Here is a 27585-nt window from a genome sequence, read left to right on the forward strand (position 1 = left end):
CTACTGACAGATGCTGCTGGTCAGAGCAGCCCAGAAGCACAGCGTGCAGCCTGTGCCTCGGGGATCCGATGGCTTTGGGGGAGGATCTTATGGGTGCCTTGCACAGTGGGGGGTAAGAGCCACTGCAAGGTGAGGTGGCACCCAGAATTCATTCCCTGAGCAAGACATTCTCCATGGTACTCTGGGAGCACCTTCTGTCAGGGGTGAAGACAGTGGGCCTTGGTCTAAGGAAGCTGTTCTGGAACTGGTCTCCACACATCGTACTTTCCTCTAGTCTGCTCCCAACGCCCAGCTGGAAGAATCCATGTGCGGTGTTTGGAGATGCTCACCTACTCAGCCTCGCAACCTGCTGCCCTCGGCCGGAGATGGGAAGAGTTGGGAAGCATCCGCTCATTTAAAACACACACACACACACACACACACACACACCATTTACTTTATTTATTTAAATGTGTGCGTATGTGCACATATGCATATGCACATGTGCAAAGACAAGCTAGGACACATATGTGCCATGAAGGAAAAGCCAGAGGACAACTTGAAGGAGCTAGTTTTCTCCTCCTACCACGTGGGTCCCTGGGGCCCACGAGCACCTCTACTGGCTGAGCCATCTCGCAGGACTAGATGCAGCTTGTTTTACGTTGGCAAAAAGCTCTAAAATGGACCTTGAAGCCATAGTATATTCTGAGGATGGAGAAAAGTGGGAAGGGTTTAGACCCAGGAGGCAGCCAGGGGCCACAGGATTACGTGGGAAGGGAATTTGGAGCTGTGGAAATAGAAAGCACCACTTTCAGACCCCCATGTTAAGACCACTTGTTTGTGGCCCCAGACTCACTTTCCTCCTGGGTGTTGTGGGGCTGGGGGGGGGGGCCCTCTCTCCATGGAGACCGTACACATCACCTGACCACTTACCCTGTCCTGGCTCACGGCTGTCCTTCACCTGTCAGACAGACCATGGTCCAACCTCCATGGCAATCCTGTTTTTCTCTTTCACCCACTCCACTCTTTCTGGGACTTGTTAACCCTAGCCCTCTCCAAGACCCTCACCCCCGAGTCTCCACCCTCCTCCCTGTATGGGTGGCATAGCTAAGTACCCCTTTAAAAACGGAGGGGCTGGGGAGATGGCTCTGCAGGCAAAAGGCGCACGGTGTAAACACGGGACCTGACTTCGGATCTCCAGAGCCCCACACGAAGCAGGACATGGTTGGACTCTGTGCTCCCAGTGCTCCTACCGCAAGACAGGAGGTGGGTGGAGACAGGAGACCCCTGGAAGTCAGGTCAGCTGTGGGGTCAGCTGTCTCAGATAAGATGGAAGAGGAGGGCCAACAGCAAAGGTGTCCACTGGACACTCACATACATGGAACACACACAGACGAACATAAATAGCTTCTACTGTCTCAGCTGTGCCCCTTGAGCCACCACACTGTCATTCTTTGGCTCCATGGACCCTCTGCAGCCTTCTTCAGCCTCACTGTTCCCGGCCGCACCCGTCTCCCAGCCTACATGGCTGTCCCTAGGCAGCACGCTCCATCTAAGCAGAAGACCTGGTCTTCTGTCCTCGGCTTTGCTGGGCTTCGCAGCAGGTGCTTCACTGTGACCTGTCCTCGGGAAACCCCGGCTTCCCTCCCTCGGCATTGGTGGATGTGCCTCCTAGCTGTCCTCAGCCACAGCTCCGTGCCCTCGACCCCACCACTACAACTCCAGTTCAGAGACGCAAACCTCGCCTCCGAGACCTACTTCAGACGTCCATGGGCACCCGGCACACAGATGGCCTGCAGACATTCAGGCAAAACACACAAACACATAAAATAAAAATTAAAACATATATTATACAGATCTTTGGTCTAGTCCTGGGCCCTCTTCAAAATTCTCCTCTCTGTCTCTCTTAGCAATTTATCCACACCCACGTCAGCTACTGCCTGTATCTTCCCATCTCCAGCATAGAGGTCTGAGGAATGCCCGGACCCATCGCCCCGATGAAATCCCTCTCCCTCACAGATGCACTTCTCTTCTCATAGTCCCTGTTTCAGAATAAGATTCTGCTTTCCATAAAGTTTTGTTTTTGAAAGTTTATTTTTATTTTATTTTGAATGGAGTGCATGCTGTGAACTTAGGCTAGGGGCATTTGACTGGGTGGAGCTGGAGTTACAGGTAATGCAAGCCTGAACTCAGGTCCTCTGAGAAAGCAGGTGCTCCTCCACGCGTGTGTCTGTGTGCATGCACCATCCCAACAAAGAGGAGCTCCTCGACCTTAGGCTATCTCTTCAGCCCTGAAGCTTTGTTTGTAATTTGCTTGTTATGAAATGTTTTAAACAGACCCTAGGGTAAGATAATAATAATAAAACCCTCCAAGTACTGAGCAGCCCCAATAATCACCAGTATTTTATCAGTTTAATTTACAACATGCCTTTTTTTTTTCTTTTCTGGGACCTTTTAGCAAATACATGACATTATTCACCCGGAAGAACTTACTGTGCGAATTTCACACAGTTTAAATAAATATGTGTATCTCTGGCATAATGAATTGTACTTCCTTGGGGTACCTAAGGCTCAGCTGGGGCTCCAATTTCCCCGCTCTCTTAAAGACAGCTTTTAGTTGACCTGAATTAATGATATGGATGTATTACACGTAATATATAACATTCAGTTTCTTAAGCTTTCTAGATTCAGTTATGACTGACTCGCTCACTTTGTTGTAATTTATTCTAGTCACTTCTTCAGTGTGCTTCCTGTAAGGCCTAAGAATTGATCCAAAATGGCCACAGTTTTCTGTTTAGTCCAGGAAACTTCCCAGGTGATCCTTGTGCTGCATCTATCAGGAGGATGTCTGTGGCTCAGTGTCCCTCTGTTAGTGTGCCCGTGGCTCAGTGTCCCTTTCTTAGTGTGCCTGTGGCTCAGTGTCCCTTTCTTAGTGTGCCTGTGGCTCAGTGTCCCTCTATTAGTGAGCCTGTGGCTCAATCTCCCTCTATTAGTGCCTGCTTCATGTGCCATCACAGACTCTTGCCCCTTTTTAGTAAGGACTGCAGATTTTTACCTCCAAATTACTTCCCAAGTGCATTTAATGTGTTCACTTTCCTGCCAGTTCAGTCAGCCACCATCTCTTACCTGGGCCCCAATATTAACATCCTAAGCACCTTCCTTACCTTTTGCCTTCTACCTCCATCCCTGTACAAGGTGAAGGGAAGACTCCCCCGACATTTATCGTGCTGATCTGTGTCATGTAGTAGTTTCTCAGTCTTTACAGCTCCCAAATAAATCAATGCAGAGTCTTACTCTTTCTTTGATGCCCAACGTTAGCTTGGCTTATTTCTAGCTAGCTTTTCATAAATTGTCCCATCTTTTGCCTCTGGGCTTTTTCCCTTCTCTTGCTTCTGTATATCTTACTTTGACTCTTACTCTGTGGCTGCAGGGTGGCTGGCCGGATGACTGACCCCTAACAGCCTCCTCTCCTTGTTCTCTTGCGCCTTCCTCCTCTTCCAGAGTTCTCCTCTGTCTGTCCTTTCTCCTGCCTACCTATTAGCCATTAGACCATCAGGTGTTTTAGAGGCAAAGAACCACAACTTCACAGTGTTAAACAAATGCAGCATAAACAAAAGTCACACACCTGAAAATCATTTTCTACAACTGTGTTACCCCCCAGGTTAAAAATCCTCAGTGCCTTCCAACGTTCTGAGATTAAAACCCCGAATCCTCCAGCCTTCTCTTCTCTCTGGTCCCCCTTTGCTCTATTTTGGGTCCCACTGGCCTCTGAGCAGTTCCCTTTAATTTAGGACCTTTGTTCCTTGAGTTCTTTACACCAAAAACATCTTTCCCTTTATTCATGGGCTCAACTCCTTCTCGTCCCCCTCAGACTGGCTGTTACTTCTGTAAGGAAACAATACCTGCCACTCCCAAGATGAGGTCCAAAGCTATAGTTATTCCTCTGAGGAGGGGGCGCGGTTGTGACAGTCAAGCCATTCTGTGCTGACTTATAGAATCATGTCATTCTTGTCATGTCAATCATGTCATCTTTCTCTAGACCATGAGCTCTGGAGCAGAGGTCAAGGGCTATGTCTGTCTAGCTTAGCTTTTGTCCTCAGCACCAGATACATCGCAGGCCCTCAAGAAATGTTTGTTAGATGTAATAAGTAATACATGTCTCTCAATCTTCAGATGGACAGATCCAAGACATCCTCCCCAAACCATGCCCAGGCTCCCCTCCTTCTGCCCGGGCACCCAAAGCCCGTGTCCACTCTGCACATGCTAGTCCCTCTACCTACTACTTTCCTGCCCCGGATAATGGCACACTTCCTTCTTACCAGCTCCAAACGCTGCCCACCTTGACTGCAGCATTTGAAGTCACTGGTCTCCCCCTCCCCCATCATGAGATTCCTGTGCTGCCTCAGCACTCAATGCCACCACAGAACTAGAGAACAGTAACTCTGGCTCCTGTGATGAAAATTAACTATAGGGAGGTTAGCACAGAACAGCAAGCCCGGTAAGAGGGAGGATGGGTAAGAGCAGAGATGGTGAGAACGTTAAGGTCAGACTGGATACTCTAGAGGTCAAGCCAGCAGGCTTTCCTGACGGTGGAGGGGTGTGGCTGAGGAAGGAAGGGACCTGTGTCTTCCTGAGGGAGAGTGGAACTAGGCACCTCAGAGACACGCACTTCCCAGCACTGAAGGCAGGGTGAACTCAGAGCATTCAGAATGTCGTAAGGCAAATCCACGCTGGCTGGTCAGCATCAAACTGGAGCTGAGTTCTACGGTGGAGGGGCAACTTCTCAGAATCTCTGGCTGCTCTCCACAGAGGGCCAAGCTGTGGAGCAGCGCTGGGTGACTGCCCAGGGGCAGGGGCAGCCTGCTATTCTCCAGCCCTGTGCTCCGCTGTAGCTGGCACACAGCCGGGAGCTGGGAGCTGGCCTTTGTCTACCGTCAGAAAGAGCACAGCGGCGCTGTGGGGGACCTCTCGCTTCGGGCAATTGTTTGCTTTTATTAAGCTGAAGAAAAGTGTGGAGGCATTCAGCCCAGAGACGGTTCTCTTTGGGGCTTAGAGGCTTTTAAAACATCTCTCTCCCCTCTCTCTTTCCCTCTCTCCTCTGCCTCTGTCTCACTCTCTCCCCTCTGTCTGTCTTTCTCTCTCCTCTCTCTGTCTGTCTCTCTGTGTGTCTGTGTGTATGATATGTGGGTACTCACATGTTGAGATCAGAGGACAACCTCAGGTGTTGGTGTCTCTCTTATTTGTCCCCCGTAACCTAGCTGGCCCACAAGCTTCCAGAGATGTTGCTGTTACCACCTTCGTTTGCTTCGGGAGTCCTGGGATTGAGTCTTACCCACGGATCCATCTCTCTAGCCCTGGGTCCGTAGTCTTTTAGGCATTATGTAAACACCAAGGCTGCTTTGTGGCAGCGCCCATGAGGAGGCAAGGTGTTATTGTTTATAAAGATAAGGTGGGGGACCGGTCCCACAAGGGGCAGTGGTGGGTCACCCAAGGCCTTGACGGGTCCCCTGGCCGGAGGCCCGAAGCCCCAGTGGGAGAGAGACAGATGCGCCATGCAGGGAAAGTCTGGGTATAGAGTGCCTTTCCTAGTCTTAAAGATACTTTTCATTGTGCACAAACATCTGCCACAGTCATTCTGACATAAATATGGCGTTGTTTATATAATGTATGCGTTTAAAACTTGTGTTTCCACAAACTCAAAAAATTCTTGTGAGTTCCAGGGAGCTGAATTGTAGGATCCACCCTAAACAGATCAGATGCACCCCTCTCAATTCCCTGGTCTTAAATTTTTTTCCTTCCTAAACTTAACTTTGTCGTCTGCTCTACCAACACCTTGCCAGGTTCCAGAGACACCGGACAGTTCCACACCACAAATCCTAGACAGGAGTAAAGTGACCAGCAACCCCAGGATGTGACCAGCACCCAGCTATCTCAGGCCCCCCAAGAAAGACTTTGATGTCCACAAATAAGCAGGAAGGAGTCTTGAGAATTCGCCATCCCAATTCCTTCAACCTGCTATGCTTAAATCCCTGCCTTTTTATTCTATGAAAAAGATAGGAATGTTGTAATCTGCTGGCCTGGTCTGTCACCTGGGGTACCCTGACCCTTTAGGAGATGGCCCCGCCCACTCCCAACCTGCCATCCACCTCCTCCCCCCACCCTGTCTGCCCTTCTTCTAGAAAGGCAGCTTCTGCCTCTCTCTCTCTCTCTCTCTCTCTCTCTCTCTCTCTCTCTCCCTCTCTCTCTCTCTCTCTCTTTCTCTCTCTCTCTCTCCCCCCTCTCCCTCTCTCTCTCTCTCTCTCTCTCTCTCTCTCTCTCTCTCTCTCTCCACCTTCTCCCCTTTCCCCTCCAGAACCCACTAAATAAACTCTATACCCAAACTCTCTCTGCATGGCATATCTATCTGTCTCCTGCCAAGGTCTCAGGCCACCCACCAGGGGACTCGCCAAGGCCTCGGGTGACCCACAAGAGCCCCTCATGGGACTGATCCCCCACATCTTTATAAATGATAACAAGGAGCTACCCACCCTGACCACTGCCTCTCCAGACCCCCAGCTATGCCACCTCCTTCAGCATTGACTGAGCCTCTTCTTGACCCTTCTGCAGTCATGGGGGCTCACCAGGAGGGAAGGGTTCCCTTAGCCCCCCCCCCCACCTCACTCCCTAGCCCAACATTCCTGCATGGATGGATCTAAACCTCATTCAGGCTCTGACTGCTGTGACTCTCTCAGGACCCTGGGTGACTGCCAGCCCTGAAGCTGTTACAACAGCCAGGAAGAGATGATAGCAGACACCTGCTAATGGGCGAGCCTGCTGAGCCAGACACTAAACACTTCACACACTCTTCTCTGTTTAATCCTCACCTCACCCTGTGAAGTGGGTATTATCATCAGTCCTTCCAGAGAAGTGAGAACCGAGCCTCCTCCATGGTAGTGAGAGCCAGAGCTAAGGATCAAGGCCAGATGTAGAGTGACAATTCCCATACTGGGTGCTCCAGGGGCCTCACATCTTACCCTCTCCAATGCCTTCTGCTTTTCAGTTAGCATCTCTGGCTGGGTCCTTGGCTTTTTTTTTTGTTGTTGTTATCCTTGTTACTCTAACACACACACACACACACACACACACACACATGCACACACTCACGCACGCACACACACAAGCAATACCTTATTTTGCTACCTCGACAGATAACACTGTTAGCCCTCTGCCAAAATCTCCTGGAAGAGGTGAGCAAGACAATGTTTGAGAATGATGGCTCTACACACCATTTCTGTAAATAGAGGTGCATGGCACAGTGCACGGTGGCTTCTCAATGCTGCCCCAGGTCACCTCCGCTGTAGTTACAAAGTGGTTAAATCCTGAGCCACTGAGTTGGAAGCTGAACCTCAACCTGGCCAGGGTCATGAGTGACAGCGTCTATTTCCAACCCAACGAAGCATAAGGCCTTGGGTACTCAGGCAAGTTGAGAAAAAAGTGAGTTAGCTGTCAGACAGACCCTGGCCTTTGCGGTGACTTTGCCCTCTCAGTTTAATGTGAAAGGGACTGAATTAGTAAGTCTGAGACCACAGAGCAGTCGGCTGACTGTGCTATTTCTAAAGAGTCTCCAAAGGTCTACTGGAAACTCAGTGCAGCAAGCATGTTTGAGATATTTGTGTTTGTTTGTTTCTTTGTTTGAGACAGGGTCTCAGCGCGTAGTCCAGGCTGACCTTGAACTCACAGAGTTCCTCCTGCCTCTGCCTCCCTCCTGAATGCTGGTATTAAAGGTGAGTGCCACCACACCCAATCATGTTAGATATTTAATGCTGTCCTCTAGGGCCAAGCATTGAGACTAGCACATTACAGCAACTGGTAAACACTAGGGAGTGAATGAATGAATTCTGGCTGTTTTATTATCTGCACACAAGGCAGATAAGGCATTCCAGCTCTTAAGCTCCAACTGCTGCTTCTGTGAAAGAAGCCTGTCTCAGACAAGAAGGGAGGAAATCTGACAAGTAAATTCTAAACTAAGCACAAAATATTCCAGAAGAATTTGAATCTTGAGTTGTACTGAAGGTAACCATCGCAACTACAAACCCCAAGCAGCCCAGGGAGCCCTGAAGACAGATTCAACTCCCGCCGAGTGTGTAGGAGAAGGGGCATATGTCCATTTCTTGGCATAAACCCTAATCATTTTAGTATCCACTGTTCTAAACACTGCTTGACAGTCAACCAAACACTCTAAAGCTGGCAGATGGGTCAGCAAGGGGAGAGTTTGCTGTTCAACACGAAGACCTAAGTTTGGATCCCCGGAGCCCATATTGCAGCCATGTGCAGGGGAGTATCCCTGCCATCCTAGCACTGGGAGTGTGATAAGGGGGGGGGGGTCCCTGGACTTGCTGGCCAGGCAGTCTGCTGAACTGACAAGTTCTGTGTGTGCAGTGAGAGATCTTATCTCAAACAGCATACACGTCACGCACACAGACACATACTGTCTTAGGTTTTATTGCTGTGAAGAGATACCATGACCACAGCAACTCTAATTAATGATACATTTAATTCAAGAGTCTCACAGTTTCAGAGGTTCAGTTCATGGCAGGGAGCATGGCAGCATGCAGGCAGACACGGTGCTGGAGCTGAGAGTCCTACATCTTGACTCAGAGGCAACAGGAAGTAGACTGACTCACTGAGCAATATCCTGAGCATAGGAAACCTCAAAGGCCGCCCCCACAGTGACACACTTCCTCTAACAAGGCCATTCCAACAAAACCACACCTCCTAATAGTGCCACTCCCTATGATCTTATAGGGGTCAAATAGATTCAAACTACCACACATATATACATAATCATACATACATAATAAGATTTTTAAAAAATAAGTCAAGGAAAAGAACCCTCTCTTAGGAGACAAAACAGTCAGTATACCCAGATAATCAAAGAGACCCTAAAATAACTATAAAAAGATTAATATTGATACAGATTTAATGGAAAAGACAAACAGTGTGCAGGACAGCTGAGAAACTTCAACAGGACGGAAGAATCACTTTATAACGGTGGTGGGGGTGGGGGTGGGAGAGATGGCTCAGCAGGTAAAGGTGTTTGCTGCCAAAGCCTTGTGACCTGAGTTTAATCTCCAGAACACATGTAAAAACCGGAAGGTGAGAACCCACTCCACAGAGGTGTCCTCTCGCCTACACCTGTGCCGTGCACACGCACAGACAATAAATAACAGTGATAACAATAAACGACTACATGTGAAAACTTTTAAAGAATCAAATGATTTGTCAGATATGAAAATAAAATCAAGGTATGGTAACACTGGCAGCTGAGTTAAGAATCCATGAACCTGAAAATATTTTAGTAAAAATTAACCAATCCACACTCAAAGGTAAAAACAAGTAAAGCAAAAAGTTCCCTTTAAGAGTTGTGGGATGATGTCAGATGGGTTAGCATACACACTGCTGAGATGGCAGGAGGAGAAAAAGAAGAAAATATAGAGGATAATATCCAGGAGTTTTCTCCAAAGTAATGAAATTACAGTTAAGCACAGATCCAAGAAGCTCCACAAACAGGCAGGATCTAAAACAGAATTATAATATTAAATTTCAGGGGTCACTGTCAAACACCTGAAAACCAATGACGTAAAGAAGCTGGAGGTGGTCAAGTGGGTGGGGCTTTCCACGGCGGACAAAAGATACGAAAAGCACAAATATACAAGTCTAAGAGTCAAAGACAAATGCATGGACTTTTAAAATACTGAAAAGAGAATAAAACACACAAAAACCTTTGTCCGTCCATGGGCTGCAGAGGCGGCTCAGTGGCTAAACTGCCTGCTATAGGAGCATGGGACCGGGGTTTGGGTCCCAGCAGCCATGTGAAGGCCAAGTGGCCCATATCAGTGACCCCAGCGCTTGGGAGGCAGAGATTCGTGGATTACTGGGGTTACTGGTCGACCATAACAGTGGGCTCTGAGTTCAGTGAGAGATACCATCCCCCAAATAGGCAAGGGGTGACTGAAGAGGACACCTGTTGTTGACCTCTAGCCTCTACGTGCACACACCGGTGTATTGGTCACTTTTCTGCTGTTCTGATAAAGCACTGTGACCAAGACAACTTAGAGAAAAAAGGATCTATCTGCTGACTGTGCCAGAGGGGCAGCAGTTGCCATGGTGGAGAAAGCTGCAGCAAGCAGCAGGCATAAGTGGGGACAGGACACTCAAAGCTCACATCCTTTACCATAAGCACAAAGCAGAGGGGCAAACTGGAAGTGGCAAGAACCTCTAAAGTCTCAAACACACACCCCCAACAACGCCACGCCTGAACTTCCCCACAGAGCACCACCAACTGGGACCAAGTGTTCAAACACAGTCCTATGGGGACAGTCTCACCCAAACCATCGCGATGACCTCCATGGGCACAGTGCACACACAACACACATAATCTGTCAATCCGGCACTGGACCCCGTGAGAACGCTTCTCAGATGGAAGGAAATACATTTTTCATACAAGAACAACCAAACCAAACCAAACAAACAAACAAAAAAACTCAAGTCCTCACCAGCAGACCTACCATACACAAAATGTGATGTGCCATGGGCAGGAATATGCTATACAGACAGGTACAGTTTACCCCTCAAAATCAGGAATAACGAGAATAAGGGCATAAGTAAAAAACTGGCTTCTGAATCTTCGAACGCACTGAAAGACAACTGTCTAAAGGAAAAATAAACATTCAGTAGTTTGCAAATTTTTAGCATATATAAAAACAAATGACAGCAGCACCAAAAAAGAGACAACAAATTCAACATTACTGTCATAAGATTCTTTTTTATTTCTTTATTTTCTTTTTGAAGCAGGATCTCTCTCCTGGATGTCCTGGAACTCACGATCTAGACCAGGGTGGCCTTTAACTCACTCACACAGATCCACTTGCCTCCACCTCCCAAATGCTGGGATTACAGGTGTGTGCCACCACAGCCAGCTAGGAATCTGACACTACGTATAAATCAAAGCAACTATTAACTTTTTAAAAGATGTATCGATAACAATCAATAGTTGTGGAAATAAAGAGAATGATAATGCATGGCCCCAAACCAGACACACACAGAAAGATGTTTTGGACAGAACCAGTGGAGCTAAAACAACTACCGAGACGGAAGACTCGGACTAACCACGTCATTGCGTGAAGTGTACGGTCTAGACGGGGGAATCTCGACATCAGATAAACACATACAAGGTCTTCCTCTACGCTAAACATAAAACACAAGGCCAGTATATGAGCGGTGTGGCAGCTCCAGTACCACGTGACTGCTAAGCAAGCGGTGTTACCAGGGCATGAGTATTGGTATTAGTATTATGCTATTATGAATAACACAAATGTTGTATCTGTGTGATAAAAAGCAATCAGTTCTCTAGGCAGACACAACATTCCAATTTAAATGAATTTAACTACAAATCTTCAAAAATAAGTTTCAAAATGAAACAAAAATGGAGAGAAACAGACAAATCCACAATGAAAGCTGGAGGTGGAGTCGACAGGACAGGACAGAGTCGTTAAGGACAGGGGGAGACCTGACAGACACGACAGCTCACCTCATCAAACGACAGCCCAGGAACACAGGCTGCCCCTCAACAGGCTCCAGGTTCTGGGCTACAGACAGTGAAATGTACCTGACAGACCCGATATGACGCAACGCACACAATCTGACCACAGGGAATTAAAACAGAAATTAATAGCAACACTATCTTCATAAACCCCAGTATTTGGAAATTAAACACTTCATTCTTAAAATAATCCGTAGACTAAAGAGAGAGTGATGGGAAAAGTAAAATTACTTTAAATCAGAATGAAAATAAAACTAAACAATTAGAAAAATTAAGACATTAAGTGATTTTCCAAGAAAATGAATTTACTTGAATTTGTTTTTATCTGTTTGCTTGCTTTACAACAGAGTCTCGATTGTAGCCCAGGATATCCTAGAACTCCCTGTGTAGCCCAGGCTGATCTCAAACTCATGGTAAGCTCAGTTTCCCAAGTGCTTGTATTACAGGCATGAGCTACCTATACCGGACTAAACAGAAAGGTTTTTAATCAATGACATGTTTCCATACAACGACTAATGAGAGGAAGAATAAGAAGCTCCAAATCAATTTTATTTTAAAAAAAATCAATAAAATTGAAACTAGAAATGTGACAAGCCAGAGGAAGCAGCACCTGCTTTCAAAGAAGAACATCTATGTAGAAATCACTGATGAGTCTCTAGGCACGCTGACCAAGGAGGAGGAAGGAAATCCCAGTCACTCACCAGGAAACGAGAGGACATTACCACAGATCTACAGACGGTGTCATGAAGTAAAGAAATACAGACCACTTTAAGCTCAAAAATACAAATTTTGAATGAAATTTAGAATAAAAGCGAAGTGGAAATTCCCACCTCATAAGAGCAAATATTCCTTGACACCAAAATCGGAGAAAGATGTAAGAAAAAAAAAGCCTTAAAGGCCATGGACATTTATAAATTGAGATATGGAATCCACAACAAAACAGCAATTCAGAGCTAGCAATGTATTTCAAAGTCGTGACGGAGTGTATTACACCGGCTAGGAGCATGGGTGACAATGGACATCCTCACACTTTCCCTGGGTCTGATAGGGAAAACATGTAGTGTTTACAAGATGGAGAGAATCTACAGTGTTTGAAAATAAAGCAATGTGAAATCCACGACACTTGCAGTCTAGGGGGGGATAATAAAATTCAAAATACTTTCATGATGAAAACTTTCAGCAAATTAGCAGTGGAAAGGAACTCTCTTGATCTGATGACATTTTCTACATCTTAGCGTGAACACTACACTACACGCTCTCTCTTTAAGACCTAGAGAAGGTGAAGATGTCCATCGTCACCGATAGGTCCTAGCCAATGTAACAACACTGTGGATGAAAGGGGTCTAGAGACTGGAGGTCATGAAACAAAATAGTCTCTTGGCATAGATTATACATTTATACCCACAAGTAGTCCCAAAGAACCTACCATAGAAACTATTAGAATAAATTACTTTAATAACTAACTTCTCAAGACAAAAGATTCACACACAAACTAAAGTCATGTGTTCAAAGGAGTAACGAACGACTGGAAGCCTCAGAAGCACTGTAACAGGACCCACATGAATATATAAATATAAACCATGTTCATGGACTACAAGAACCCATATTAGTAAGACATTGTTTCTAATTGTGTTTATGAACTCAGGGCAGTCTCTAACAATATGCCGCAGCAAAGGAACCATTTTGAGAAAAATAAGTCAGGTCTCCTATCACGTGTTTGGAGTTGACTCTAAAGGCCGTTATAACCAAGGCACTACAGTGTGAGTGGAGACAGGGCGTATCAAGGAATGGAACACCACCAAGAGTCCAGGGTATGTCTGCATGAGTGGCCAATGCTCTACAATGCAACAAAGCAACTCAACTGAAAATGTTCAGACTTATCAACAAATGGCGCTGGAATACTTGGTCTTCATCTATAAATCCAAAAATAAAAACTTGATCCCTGCACCTCACATCATGTACAAAACTAAAATTTGAAAACCATGTCTAGTGGTGTCTTCCTGGACTCAGAGCTGCTCAAGAGGCCGAAATGAGACCAGGAACCCGAGACCAACTGGGAGGAAGCAGGGAACCCAGTGGTGGATGCTTAGCATTTCTGCTGGCTTCAGTCTCCAGTAACACACACACACACACACACACACACACACACACACACACACGCGCGCACGCACGCACGCACGCACGCACACACCTCTAAAAGTACAGGAGAGTGTGTGTGCCTTGAAAACAGAGTTTCTTCCTGGCATCTCTGTCCGCATGTCAGACGACAAGCACTCTCAGTGGACTCTTGAGAAGAAATGCTGTAAGCAACAATCTAACCACAAAAGAACACAAATCAAGGTGAACAACAATAGCTCCCAGAACTCCGAAAGTCTGAAATGTTCTTTTTCAGTTCTTATGGCAGTGGGGCTGCAAAGGGAAATCGTAAAATAGGTATAAAATAACAATTTTAAAATAGTGCATACCAAACTCTAATGAACACAGCTGAAACAGTGTTAGAACATGACTAGCATGTGTGAGGTCCTGGGGCTCACCCCAAGCATCATATAAAACTCGGCATGGTGGCACAAATCTGTAATCCAGCACTCTGGAGTTGGACGCAGAGGGATCAGGGTCATCCTTAGCTACACAGTGAATCTGACGCGCCTGGTGCCTGGGCCACTTGAGACCTGTCCCAAGTGACGAGCTGAATGACCAAGTCAGCAACCCTCTAGGAATTTCCCTAGATGCACATTCCAGGAGTAAGACGAACAGTGGCCGAACATAAGCTCACTCAGCTGGCAAAGGTGACCCTATGGGAACGCGGGTCTTTGCAGGTGTGACATCAGCTGGATTAGCCAGGTGGACCCTAACTCTAGGGTAGGTGTCCTAGTGAGAGACAAAGGAAGACCAGGATACAGGGCAGAAGACCATGAGTAGATGGGGCGACAAGCCCAGGAACACCGGGGACTGCTGAAAGAACCCTGGCAGGGGTTCCAGAGAGCCTCTGTGAAGACAGCCTGCGAGCCTGTGACTCGGCACATCTGACTTATTTACAAGGGACACTCAGGAAGGCATGGCCAGACAAAGAAGAACCCAAAGGGCAGAGTCAAGTGCCCTCATTTTCAGCCACCTATGTGTGACAATTTATCACAGACTCCACAGGAAACTAATATGCTCCTCCATGTCACCCCTCCCAGCATTCCTTGTAGTTGAACAGGACTTGAAATCCTGAGAGAATCCATAAAATTCAATATGGCAGAAACGCACGCTGTTACAGAGACCTGTGAGCTTGTGGGGAACGCCCCCAACACAGCACTGACAGTGCACAGATGCTAAAGGAAGGGCTTCTTAGGGACAACTGAGAAAGGGGTGCACAAGCAGAGAAAACCCGTAGAGAAATCTTTGCAAACTGGGGTGAGATGCTGCCTGCTCTCAGGCCCGAAGGACAAAGGGCAGAGTCCTGTGGAGGACACAGCTGGCCGGGATCCTGGAAAAGAGCAGCATGGCAGAGAAGGCAGAGAAGCCGCACAGCGGAAGCACAGGGAGGAGTACTTTTGTGTAAAAGCCAGGCACAAAATGGTCTGCCCAGTGACACCGTGTCAGCGAGGACAAGCCGCGTGTTCTGGGCACTAATGACATGTGGACAGCACGTGAAGAGGACCGTGGAAGTGGTCATGTTGATCTCCACTATGTACCTTTGGAAGCCTGAACTATTTTCAAAGCAGAAACATTCTATCCACAGTCAAACTACAACCTTTAATTTTTAAAAGTCCACTATTAATGGTCTTTACCAGACCTTGTTTATAATAATAGTAAAAAAAAAAAAAATTTAAAGAGACAGCCAGCGCCTGGCTCCTCCCACAGGGAGGCGAGGCCCAGCAGACTCACCTGTCCGGCAATGCCTGCAGCACCGTGGGCATCAGAACTCCAGAGATGGCCTTGTAGAGAATGGAGTCGCACACGCCCACGATGTTCACCACCGTGGAGGAGCCCAGCACAGGCAGCATGTGGGGTGGCATTCCTTGCCAAAAGTGCAGAAGGAAACTCTGAACCTGCATTGACCCAGAGAGCAGTGGTCAGACAAAGCCTTGCAATACCACCTCCCCAGCACAGGCTGCAGCTCCAGAGTCCACTTCCCGGTGGGAACGGGAGCTGCCCCAGCTTGGGGGATGCTGTCCACACTTGCACATGCCCACTACTGGACACCTGCCAGCCCTGCAGCCTGGTGCTGGGCTTCCTCGCTGTAAGCTGAATTCCAAGAGTCAGTTAAGAAGGGGCGATGGACACTGTTTATTAAAAAGGTCAGACAGGTCAGAGCGCTAGCACCCATTATTCTCTGAGTCCCCTGGCGGCTCCAGGCGCTCTGGGAAGGAAGGGGAAAGATGCGGTGTTACAGGTTGAGAGCACAGGAAGTGTTTGCTACGCAAACATAGCCTAATTCAGACATGTGTGCCAAAATCCTGAACAGAGTGCAAGGAACTTCTCATATCCCAAACTTCTGTTTTCTTAGTGTGTGGTGTCCTTATGGAATGAGAGGTGGTGACACACGGTCAGGAAGATAGGAGGGCACGTGACACACGTGACACACGTGACACATGGGCAGAAGATAGGAGGGCACATGACACACGTGACACACGAGCAGAAGATAGGAGGGCACGTGACACACATGACACACGAGCAGAAGATAGGAGGGCACGTGACACACGTGACACACGAGCAGAAGATAGGAGGGCACGTGACACACGTGACACACGAGCAGAAGATAGGAGGGCACGTGACACACGTGACACACGAGCAGAAGATAGGAGGGCACGTGACACACGTGACACACGGGCAGAAGATAGGAGGGCACATGACACACGTGACACACGAGCAGAAGATAGGAGGGCACGTGACACACGTGATTGGCCTTTTCCTTTGTCACCAGGGCCCTGAGCGAGCAGAGCTCTGCTGGACGCTCATAGTGGAGTCACTGTCAACAGTGAAGCAGGAACTGGACTATGGGTAAGCAGATGGCTGAGGGGATGTCTCCGAGCAGACAGTGCCTTGGTGACCCCACATCCACAGCGTCTAGGGTGGGGTTTGAGACTAGGAAAGGGGAGCAGAAGAGGGCAGCCCTATGTACACAATAACATCCCTAAACTGAGAAACCCATCGGGAAGCTGGGAGCATCCAACACTGGATTTCTACAGGACCGATTTGAGCCCTGGGCTAGGCACCGCTCTCCCCACCGCCCCAAAGGCACTCTCTCCACATACAGCACTTTCCAGGTTGCTGATTCCCATAAACCAGCACTGGCTCAGTGTGGGACACATAACCTGGACTTGGTGCTTTGGACTAGTGTTTGTATTTTCATTGTGTGCCCCGTTGTCTAGCACAACACTGCTGCTGATAACAGAGCCACCAAGTTTGTCGCCTTTGGATAGCTGCCGGGCTCTGGACGACAGACTTGGGTGTCATTGTGTATATAAGGTTTCTTATTGCCTGGTAGCTGGGGTCTGGCTTATTCCCTGGTCCATGGCTCTCTCTGCTGCTGCCACTCCATAGCTTCCTGTCTCTGCCTGGTGGTCTGCACCGCCCTGCAGACCCTGCCAGGGTCAGGTCCCGGATCCCAGCTCACCCCTGGGCACTGACCTCTAGCTAGTCACTAGGCCTCACCTTTCCACTATATAAACTCTGCCTACTTCACTCCTCAGAGCTGGTAGATTCTGACTCTCTTTTCCTTAGCCCTGCCCCCATTTTCTATAAGCTGCCAGCTTCTACCAGAACGTATAGAAAAGACCAGCTGCGGTGTAGGGTACCACAAGTCCACTGAGAGACTCTAGCGCACATCCGTCTGTAAGAAGCCTGCTCAAGCCACACAAGGAACCCTCATCAGTCCCCAAGCTCCTGGAAGCCATTGTATCACGTGTGCCATCCACTGTCATCCTCCTTCCTTCTCTTCCTCTGTCACTGAAAGTCCAACGGTCCCCACTCCTCTGAGAAGGAAAGGAAGGAGAGAGAGACCCGGAGGCCAACTGTGAAGTGGGACACTGAGAGCATTCCCGCTCAGGACAGAACTGCTCTGACCCCACCCTGGCCTGGATAGGAAGGGAGGGAGAGGGAGGAGCTGAGGTTAGCTGCTTGAGTGCTGGGCAGAGGGTCCCAGCAAGGTTAGACTTGGGAGAAACAGACATACGGCAAGGGATTAAGAGCTATGGTTTAGCCATGTAAATCCAGGACAATCAAATCTGATGCTCGGGACTAGGCGTGTGAGAGTCAACAGGCCTTTCAAGATGGCTATAGTGATTTCTACCCATTGTTAGGATGAAATAAGACGACTTATATAAAATGCCTGGCATTGTGTAGGCACTGGACAAATGGAAACTTATTATTAGACAAAAGGAGGAATTGTGGGAAGGGATCCTCCGTTCTTGCGTGCAGTTTCCGTGGAAGAATCAGGCAAATGGCTGAACATGACCATTGAACCCCAGCATCCTGGACTGTCCATCCAGGCTCCTAAACTTTCACCTGTCTTCCAGGGAAGCACCAGATTTTTAAAGTGTTTATTCGATTTATTTTTATTATTTTGTATGTACAAGTGTTTTGCCTGCATGTGCATCTGTGTACCACATGAATGCCTGTTGCCCGAGGATGCGGTGAGCCTCCACGTGGGTGCTGGGAACTGAACTCGGGCCCTTTGCAACAAGTGCTCTTAACCACGAAGCCAACCCCCCAGCTCCCTTATTTTTTTTAAAAGAACACCTAAGCAAGGTTATTTTTTTTAATCGCCTTTCCATGCCCGTGTTTAGTTTACAGCAAACACACGGATAATATGTAGAAAGACATCTAATGACATGGTTTGAGTTCTTACTTGGCATTGGCATTGGAAAGTGCTCAGTAAAGCAATAGTTACCAAAATGTCTATCATCTATTTTGTTTTTGCAGAAACTTGGACATTTTGCAGACACTATTTAGTATATGCCCCAATTTGCTATGAGATCACCGACCAATTTTTTTAGAAGTGAGGCTCAGAGGCTGACAATGCTGTTGGTTCGAGTCACAGGCTAGGAAATGATGGCTCTGAGACTCAACCATGGGACTCTGGGACTCCTAGCTCACTGTGATATACTGTCTGGAGAGGGAGAGGAGTCCCCTCCATGTGAATTTATGGGTCTTATCCCTGATTGACAATGGTCTACGTGAGGTGCACCCATCTGTCCAATCATCCCCCACCCTACCAATCCAAACGCCCACTCATACATCCAGCCAGTATGTACAAGAGTCTGAGAGTAGAGCCAGCAAGGATGAGCAGGGAACAAGACGGACAAGGTCCCTTCCCGGGGAGGTTATGCCGTAATGCTTGTGGCAAACAATCCATCTACTGAAGACTTTTCTTAGAAGTAAAACATCGCCCTTCCTGCTGCTGTGGCCACGTGGCTCCCTGCTTCCTGCCGCTGTGGGTAGGTGGACTGAACCATGTCTTGCTTAGGCACCTTAAAGGCAGCCAGGAGAGAAGAAAGGACACCGGAGTAAAGGTGTCAGGTAGCAAAAGGATTAGTCACAGCTTTGGTCTTAACCCGGCTGTGTGACCTTGGACAAGTCCTTTGTTCTCTGAACGACTGGATGTCTAATAGCAAGCATCCGTAAGACCATTTGCAGTTTATAAACTGTGTATCTCCTCCTTCCGCTAATCCTGCGAATCATACATAGGGGTTGCTATTTTATTTTCTCAGCTGAGAAACTGATACTTCCAATGTAGAGCCAGACCTTGAATCTGTTCTCCCTAGGGGTGCTTTGCCTGCCCCCCTCAAGAAGTTCCCAAACCCCTGTATGTTCCACAGTCTACTCTGGTTTGCAAGCCTCTCCTTCTCTCCTATGAGTCTGTTTCTAAAATGAGTAAGTAACATGTGACATTTGATGACCATTAAGTGTTGGAAACAGGTGCAGGGAAGGGAAATGGAATGATGGGAATGAGTTTTGAATCACATAAAGTTGCATGTGATAGGGAGATTGTCACAGTAGCCTTGGGGTTCACACATACTCCTCAAACCCGCTGCCGTAAGATGGAGCCCACTCTTGTCAATCACAAGGGTGATGTGACGTCATCTTAAGATGACAGACAAGGTAAAGAACGGGGCATGACCTCCCTGCAGCCTCCCATACAATCCACAGGCTGAACTGCAAGACTCTTGAGACTCTAGGCCACAAGCCAGGAGTCTGGATCCCTAAATCACCCATAGCCACCCGAATCTCAACTAAAGGGCATCCAGATTAGATCGTGCCATGACTAAGGGAGAGGCTTCCAGAAAGTTAAGACTTGGAGCTTACTTGTTGTGGCAGCCAGAGTCGTCTTAACTGTTTATAACTCATTATTTGCTGACAGCAGCAGCTTTTGAAACTTAAAAAAAAAAAAAAAGATCCACTGAAATGGCCACTTCAGTCAGTTATCTGGAGGAACTGAAAGGCCGTTTTAGAGATGTGGGCACAGAAGTTGAGAGAAGGAAGGATGGCCTGTCTTTACCAACATTCTGCCATCTCTTCTGGTGCTAGCCTACAGAGCCAGGCAATGGGAGAAAGACAACGGATATGCTGCCTGACAAAACACAAGGCATCTCTGGGATATTTTCCACCACCAGTGACAGAGTTTCGCAGTTCATTTAGAGGCCAGCTCTCCTCCCTCTAATTGAACATCCATATCCAGTCCCCAGGTGCCACCGCCGCCGCCGCCACTGCTTCTGACTAAAATGACGCCATCTCTAAACACTGAGGCTTCTGGTGAAGTAGGTGGCTTTGTGGGCACGAGGAATTTAGTGTCCTTCCGATTCTCTTTGGCTCCTCCCTCTCTGTTCTTTCCTTGAATGGAATATCCTAAAGCAGAACTAGAGGGGACTTCTCGCCCTTGGAGATGGCCCTGCTGATGGGACTGGGAGGAAATGGAGAGCAGGCCTCGAGGGATGAGGAGGGCAATAACCCCAAGAGCAATACGGTGGATGATCTCGGGAGAAGGTTGAAATCAAAATATTATTTAGCCTCTCAGAATCCGTATGTGTAGGTGTGCCGATGTGCTGGCCAGATGGCCCTCCTAATGTGTCACCGTCTAGTCAAATCAAGGGAAATCCAATCCAATGCTGCCTGATCTGCACAATGACCTCCGTGAGACAGGGCTAAGGGCAATGCCTGCCTGGGTAGCATCACTGTGAAGGGTGGGTGGGCCAATGGCTGCCAGGGGCTTCTAGACAGCAGGCCCTGCACCTGGTGGGAGCTCTTAAAGCAGGAGCGGTGTGAAGTACAATACTGTAACAGAGCATTCGCGGCACAGCGGTGTCGACCTACCTCGTCAAAGTTGGCTCTTATGACAGTGTCCAGTATTCTCTGACAGTGTGTTCTGTACATCATAATGAAGGTAGACACCTGCGGGGTGAGTGAAGGGTCAGTGAATAAGGAGACATTCGTATACAGTGGGGCTGCCCTGGGGATCGCAGCCTTGATACCATTTGTTCCATTGGAGGGACGGACTTCACCCAACAGCCACGCATCCTGAAAGGCCTGAGGCGGGAGGGGGGTGATTGATGCGCCTTGGCTCCTGGCTCTGTGCTCGTGTGGCACCCAAACACCACCCTGCAGCACTGGTTTGACTCTGCCCCCATCTTCCACCTTGAGACTCTGGGCTCCAGGAAGATCAAACTAACGTGGTCTTCACACTCGTGTGTCCAACGCACTGTAGAGCGCTTAGCACATGGCACACACAGTAGGGCTGGGGGGGGGGGGCTCAACTCTCCTTATGGCTATGACATTGAAGAAAATAGAACCCAAGGCATCATTTATATATGTGCTTCTGCAAAAAAAAAATCACAGACATTTGGGAATTCTCTGAACTCTATCAGAGATAGAGAAGAAAGGAGGAAGAGAGAGGGGGAGGGAAGGAGAGAGGGAAGGAAGGAGGGAGGAAGGAGGGAGGGAGGGACGGAGGGAAGGAGGGAGGGAGGGAAAGAGGGAGGGAGGGAGGGAGGGAGGGAGGGAGGGACGGAGGGAGGGAGGACAACCATCCCTAGCAATCACTTTCTATGAAGTTACCTTTTCCTCAGGAAGACTGGCTGGCAGATTCAGGTCTTTGACATTTGGAAAGTCTGGCAGCAACGTCCCAAGCTTGGACCGGGGAGAATACGCCACCGTCTGTTTGGTCACTTCTCTCTTGCCTGTCTCGCTCACCCAGGCAGCTCCTTTCTTTGAATACATCACATCATAATACTGGGAGCTTTCCTTCACTGCTATCCCATAGTAATGGTACCTGGGCCGCCGAGAAAGAGACAGATGGGCGTACATGGATCATTATTAGCTGGGGGTTTCCTGGGTTGGAGAACGTTGCTCAAAACCAAGGATGGCTGGACATATCCAACCCAGGGCTGAAAGAGTTAACTCTTCTATAAGGCTTGACATCCCTGAAGTCTACAATTAAGCCGAAGTTCCACGCTGCCAGCCATCAATCAGGCAGGTAAAAATAACTAAAATTGCCTCCTACAGAAAATGTTAAGTCAAATACTTTGCAAAGCAAAAAAGGGAAGAGAAATTTTCCATTTATACCTGATCTCTAATGTCTACCAAATACCTTCCCAAGGGTACCTAACACCTCAGTGTCCCCTCTCTGTGGGGATCCAGAGCAGAATGTGCTCATGTATCACCAATAAAAATGTACTTGGCCGTGATTACTTTCTTCAGTAGAGGCTAGTCTCAGGGACCTACGATTTGTTCATTATTATTTTATTATTATTAATTTTGAGACTAGGTTTGACTGTGCAACCCTGACTGGCCTGGAACTTGCTATTTAGGCTAGGCTGGCCTCAAACTCTCAGCCACCTCAGAGATTCTGCCGCCCAAGTACTAGGATTAAAGGTGTTCGCCTCCACACCCAGCAAAAGCTGCAGTTTTAAGAAGATACATTCAGGGTCTCACGAGACCCTGAATGCCAAAGACCAGAACTTTTTCTTAACTCACAATAGGCATAATCACAGACATACGTTCAGTTATGACTAAGGAGGGACAGAAGGAAGCTGCCTTTGCTGTTGGTGGAGGTGGTGGGGTTTTGGGTTTTTGATTTATCTTTCCGTACTGAGCACTTAGGTTCTGAACATTTCGCAAAGTACTTTATCCACATTAATTTGAAAATAACCTTCTTCTGAAATGAGGATTGTTGCAATCATCCTAAAGATGATAAAAAAAATGAAAAAAAAGAAACGGCAAGAGATTTGCTCAAGGGCGTAGGGCAGTTTCAGGCAAGGACAGGCTGTGGGCCAGTCTGTTCGCCTACACAGCCACTGTGAGGCACTAACAGGGTGTGCCTCAGAATTACTTCTGGAGTTTAACAGACATGCAGGTTCCTAGACCCCTTCCCAGAACCCACTAATTCAGAACATTTGAGAATGGGGCCCACGAACCAGCTGCCCACCAGCTTGAGGGCCACGGCAAGAAGGGCTTGGCATACATCATTTCACAAACTCCCCACGAGGCTAGGAAGAACTCACACTTTACAGTTTACAAACAAGGAAGCCAAGGTCTAGAGAATTTACCACCCAGGTGAGCGGGCAGCAGGGCCAGGCTGTGAGCCTCTAACGGGCTTTGCACCTCTGAGTCAGTCAGTGATTCCTAAGCTTTATTAACACTAAGAATCACCCACAGAGCACACGGCAGCATCCTGACCCCCAAGATTCCGAGTTAGTGGTCTAGGGTGGAGTCTCGCAGTGCAGTGGTAAGGCTAGGGTAATCGGGGGCCTCGTTTTCAGAGACACTGGTCAACGCATGAGCTACTCTTCTCTCTGCGCAGACACATGGCGATGGGTCCAGGGAAGCACTTTGAGTCCTGGGAGAGGTTTCACTGGGAGGGAGAAATGGGGGCACTGTAACCTTCCCTCTCACAGCCCCCTTCCTGCTGGTACCATTCTGTGAAATTTCTGCCCAGAGGGCAGCTCGCCTCCATCTGCATGCCTCCTGGGATGAAGTACTCAGGCCCGCTGAAGGCAGCCCAGCTCATGTTCAGCCGATGGAGTTACCACAAAGTTCTTTGTGTTGAGCTAATATCGACCGTCTGGGTCTTCTACTCCCCAACTGTCACATAACTGCCTTTCCCTCTGTGGGCCCCCTGCGGGGGAGGGGCTGGCTCCAGTGACTCCAGAGGTACCTTCTGGAGAGGAGACAGTTGTAGCATACTGCCTTAGCTTTAAAATGTTCCTTAGAACTGCTTGAGGTCAAGGTAGTCATATCTTAATATGGCTTTGTGGAATATTTACAACATTATAAGAACAGCTAACTTCTTGATTAGCCACTCATGTTGCTGAGATCATAAGTTACAGTACAGTTGCTGTTCTGGTCTTGTTCCCTCTTGGCTTTGCTAGTTGGGGTCTGAAGGGAGTATCATACCGGTCCTCACTAGCCATGCCTATGTTTGGTCTATCAAAGTGGGTTTGCTGAGGGATTTGGGGAGGTCACGCTGCAGCAGGAGACTCCTTTGCAGCCTGAAGCACCTTGCTGCCTTTAGCTTGGTTGAGGAGGTGAACAACATGGGAACATGGAAGGATCCTTACGGAAATAGTAGAACAGGGCTCTGAACGCGCAAGGCTTCAAAATCGGGTGCCGCCCAGTCTGCTAACGCGTAGGTTAAAGGAAAAGAGAAGGGCAAAGAGAAAAACATGCTCTCTCAGTAGGACCATTCTCCGCATCATGCAGGGCAGGAAACACGTATGTTCTGTTCCTGCCCTTTCTGGTTTTCCATATCAACTCTACTACTCCTTCTTAGAAATCAAAGTATGCACTCAAGCCAGTGGTTTCCAAAGACCACAGACAAAAGCTTCCATCCAGCCAGCATCCTTTGAATCAAGCCTCCCACCCCCACTTTGAAAATGTCTTGCTGTGTGCCTCGGGCGGCTTGGCCTTTAAGTTCATGTGGTCTTAAACTTTTGCCTCCTGCCACAGACTCCAAGGTCCTAGGATGACGGGCAGAGCCACCATATAGGGTTCAAATCTGGCTCAACCGAGATTCTGAATTACTGATTTAGAGATCACCAATGAACAATTAACAAAGAATCTGATTTTTGCACTCTGTCCTTACTGAAGTTGCAACCTTATTTTTAAGTAAAATACCAAAATGTTTCTTTATAAATGAAGTTAGGAAGTTTGTTATTCAATGTAGTGACCCTGGAAAATAAATCATTGAGAAATTATCTTAAGATGTCCTTTATTAAAAATTTTTCTGGGCATTCCTTTGGGATTTCTCCTAAGAGCTTCTGACACACACACACACACACACACACACAGAGAGAGAGAAAGAGAGAGAGAGACATGCACATAGACAGACATACACAGAGATATACACACAGACACAAGCAGGCACACTCATAGATGCACACATAAACACAGGCAGACACACCACACACACGCATGCACACCTACTCTCATTTTCAGACTTTACCAAAAATGGATTTTCCTAAATTTGATAATCTGTTTTCCTTCCCTCCCACTCCCAAAGCCAACTCTTCGTTGGAGGATAAGAATGTCCTGCCCAAAGCCAGGGGTGGTGGCACAGGCCTGTGATCACAATGGTAGGAAGATCAGGAGTTCAAGGACTTCTTCTGCTGTATATCCAGTCTGAAGCCAGCCTGGGCTATCTAAAACCCTACTCATCATAAAAACCAAATCAAATGAAAATAAAAACCTAGGGTGTACAGTTCAGAGGCCATTGTGAGTTTCTCAGTGTAACCATGTGGGGTGTGCTTTTGAACACTCCCCCCCCCCAAGACAAGACTTTTAGTCTTATACGGTGATTTAAGGTTTTGGTGTTTGACAGTTCATTGTGCAGCCTTGCTGGGGTGGTCAAAGGTCTAGACCGCTACCTAAGAAGAAGGCACCCTCTAGTGGAGCTGCCGTGCACATTAGCATAAGAAAGGTGCTTAGAAGTCTTCCAGCACAAGAAGTTGTTGAACTGGGGCTGGCCAAACATGTGTGGCCACCTCCCTCTCCCAAGGAACACTTCCCGACCCCGAAAGTTTCCAAAATATCGTTAGATATTTTGTATCCTGTGTATCTCTGATGGAGCAGGACAGGTTGGGTCCCCCTTTCTGTACACACCTGGAGACAGGTGTCCTCATGGCCAGCACTTCCTCTGGTCCTAAGCGACAGTTCCTCCAGAAGGCCTCGCCATACCCTGCCCCCTTCTCTTTCTCTGCTATGACCTGAAGTCTCCATGTGGTCTTACGTATCAGAATGTTCCTGGCAAGCCACACATGATGAGACCTGTCATCTCACGATGTGAGAGACTCAGGCAAGAGGACCATGGTGAACTAGAGTTTTCAGAGGAAACTGTCCAGGACAAGGGAGTGAAGCAAACGTTCGCAGGCTGGTGGAAAAGGCGAAAGCAGGAGGAACCTCCAGCCTCTCCCCATGTTCTTGGTGGAGACGGGTTGTGTCTGTGGCCCACTCTGTACAATCAGAGCAGAGGTCACACACACAGTCCGTACAACCTGGGGATGGTCTAAGAAGTCACAGGACTTCTTGAAAATATGAAGAGGAGATTGCTTTACGGAGAACACTCGGGGACAGGGTGGCAAGGGTCAGACGGCAACAAGCAACTGGGCCAAAGGTTTTTGAAAAACCAGCCTCTCCTCCATGTCCCCCACTTAGGCTCAGATCTCCCACCAAGGCTGAGATTCAAACTCCAGAGGAACGGTCTGGGGTCTTCCCTCAAGGCCCAGTGAGCTGTTTGGTGCTTACTTTGACTGTCCTCGGGTCCCGAGTCTTCTGGTGGTTAGCTGTGGAAACTGCTGCCTTATGATCTGTAAGACAATGCAAGAGCCAGTTACCCATCAGGAAAAGGGGGGAAGGGCTGGTGTGTGTGTGTGTGTGTGTGTGTGTGTGTAAGACAACACGAGAACCAGTCACCCATCAGCAAAAGGGGGATGGTGGTGGTGTGACTGAAGGCAAGGAAACAGACCCTGGTGCACTAACTTGTAGGGGTCTTTGGGCACCCTAGAGAGAACTCTGGTGTGTGTGGGGGGGGGGGCAGGTGGACAGCGCTTTGATGGTGGGGCTCAGATCCTGAGCCCTGTATTCACAGCACAGAAGCCAGCCTGGTCTAAGGTATACCAGTCCCTCTTGTGCCTTCAGCCCTGTAACTGGGCCTTGTGTACCCTCCTTCATCCCTACAGGCTGGTCCCTTTGCTCCCCACATTTCCCTACAAGAATTCAAGGTCACCCCCATTTCTCACAGGCTTCCACTTTTGAAGATGACATTTGGGCTTCTGAGCCAGATCTCATGCTTAGAGGCCTCCTGGACTAACCGCTGTCGGGTAGCTCAGGCAGCCTCTTGCCATCACCTGGTTCTACTTTATGTCTTTTGACTTGGTCTCACCTGAGAGCATCTGGGCCTTCCTCACTGAGTGCTAATTGGGTCTCTTGCTTCTTGAATGTAAGGTGTGTGAGAGCAAAGACCTCGCTTAAGCCTTGGCACATAGGGAAGCTTGGTCTTGCTGTGGACTGAGAAGATAAGGCTCTCGTTCCTATCCTTCACCTCTCTGTAGAGGAGAGGATTGTAACTACTGTGGCTGGGGAAAACCACACTCCTGAAAGGAGTCTGGAGAGGAGGCCATTGGCCAAGGTGGGCACATGCCGACAGGCCTCCCTTCTTGTGTTTCCTGAGGACGTTTTAGGAGAGGTGATGTGATAGGAAGTTGTGTGCTTGAGTCTGAGAAATTAGAGGACCTGAATTACATCTTAACTCGGCCATTTGTAAGGTAGATGCCTTTGTGTTCAAATGGCATGCTTTCCCTATGTATAAAACAGAACTGGGGGGCTGGAGAGATGGCTCAGCAGTTAAGAGCAGGCACTGTTCTTGCAGAAGGACCCCAGTTTGGTTCCCAGCACCCATATCTGGCAGCTCACAACTACCTGCAACTCCAAGGAAACCAATGCCCCCTTCTGGCCTCTTTGGGCTCCTGTACTCATGTGCACATACCCACACACAGACACATAAGCATACACATAATTAAAAATAAAATCTTTTAAATAAAAATAATAAT

General features: G+C 48.1%; 1 protein-coding gene across 2 annotated transcripts in view; it reads right to left on the reverse strand.

Moving 5' to 3' along the window:
• Window positions 1-23549, reverse strand: part of Rfx4 (regulatory factor X4) — a 64989-nt gene extending 41440 nt beyond the window's left edge. Inside the window, exons 1-4 of one of the 2 annotated variants that reach the window (XM_038315102.1) lie at window positions 23455-23549; window positions 21599-21812; window positions 20858-20935; window positions 15431-15594 (exon numbers count right to left, since the gene is read on the reverse strand). In XM_038315102.1, coding sequence (XP_038171030.1) covers window positions 15431-15594; window positions 20858-20935; window positions 21599-21812; window positions 23455-23549 — 551 coding nt within the window. Of the gene's footprint in view, window positions 1-15430; window positions 15873-20857; window positions 20936-21598; window positions 21813-23454 lie in introns of those variants that run through there. The other variant, XM_038315101.2, reaches the window with a different exon arrangement.
• Between the last annotated feature and the right edge of the window lie 4036 nt (window positions 23550-27585).

The sequence above is a fragment of the Arvicola amphibius genome, chromosome 17 (genome assembly GCF_903992535.2).
Source record: "Arvicola amphibius chromosome 17, mArvAmp1.2, whole genome shotgun sequence".
NCBI lineage: Eukaryota > Metazoa > Chordata > Mammalia > Rodentia > Cricetidae > Arvicola > Arvicola amphibius.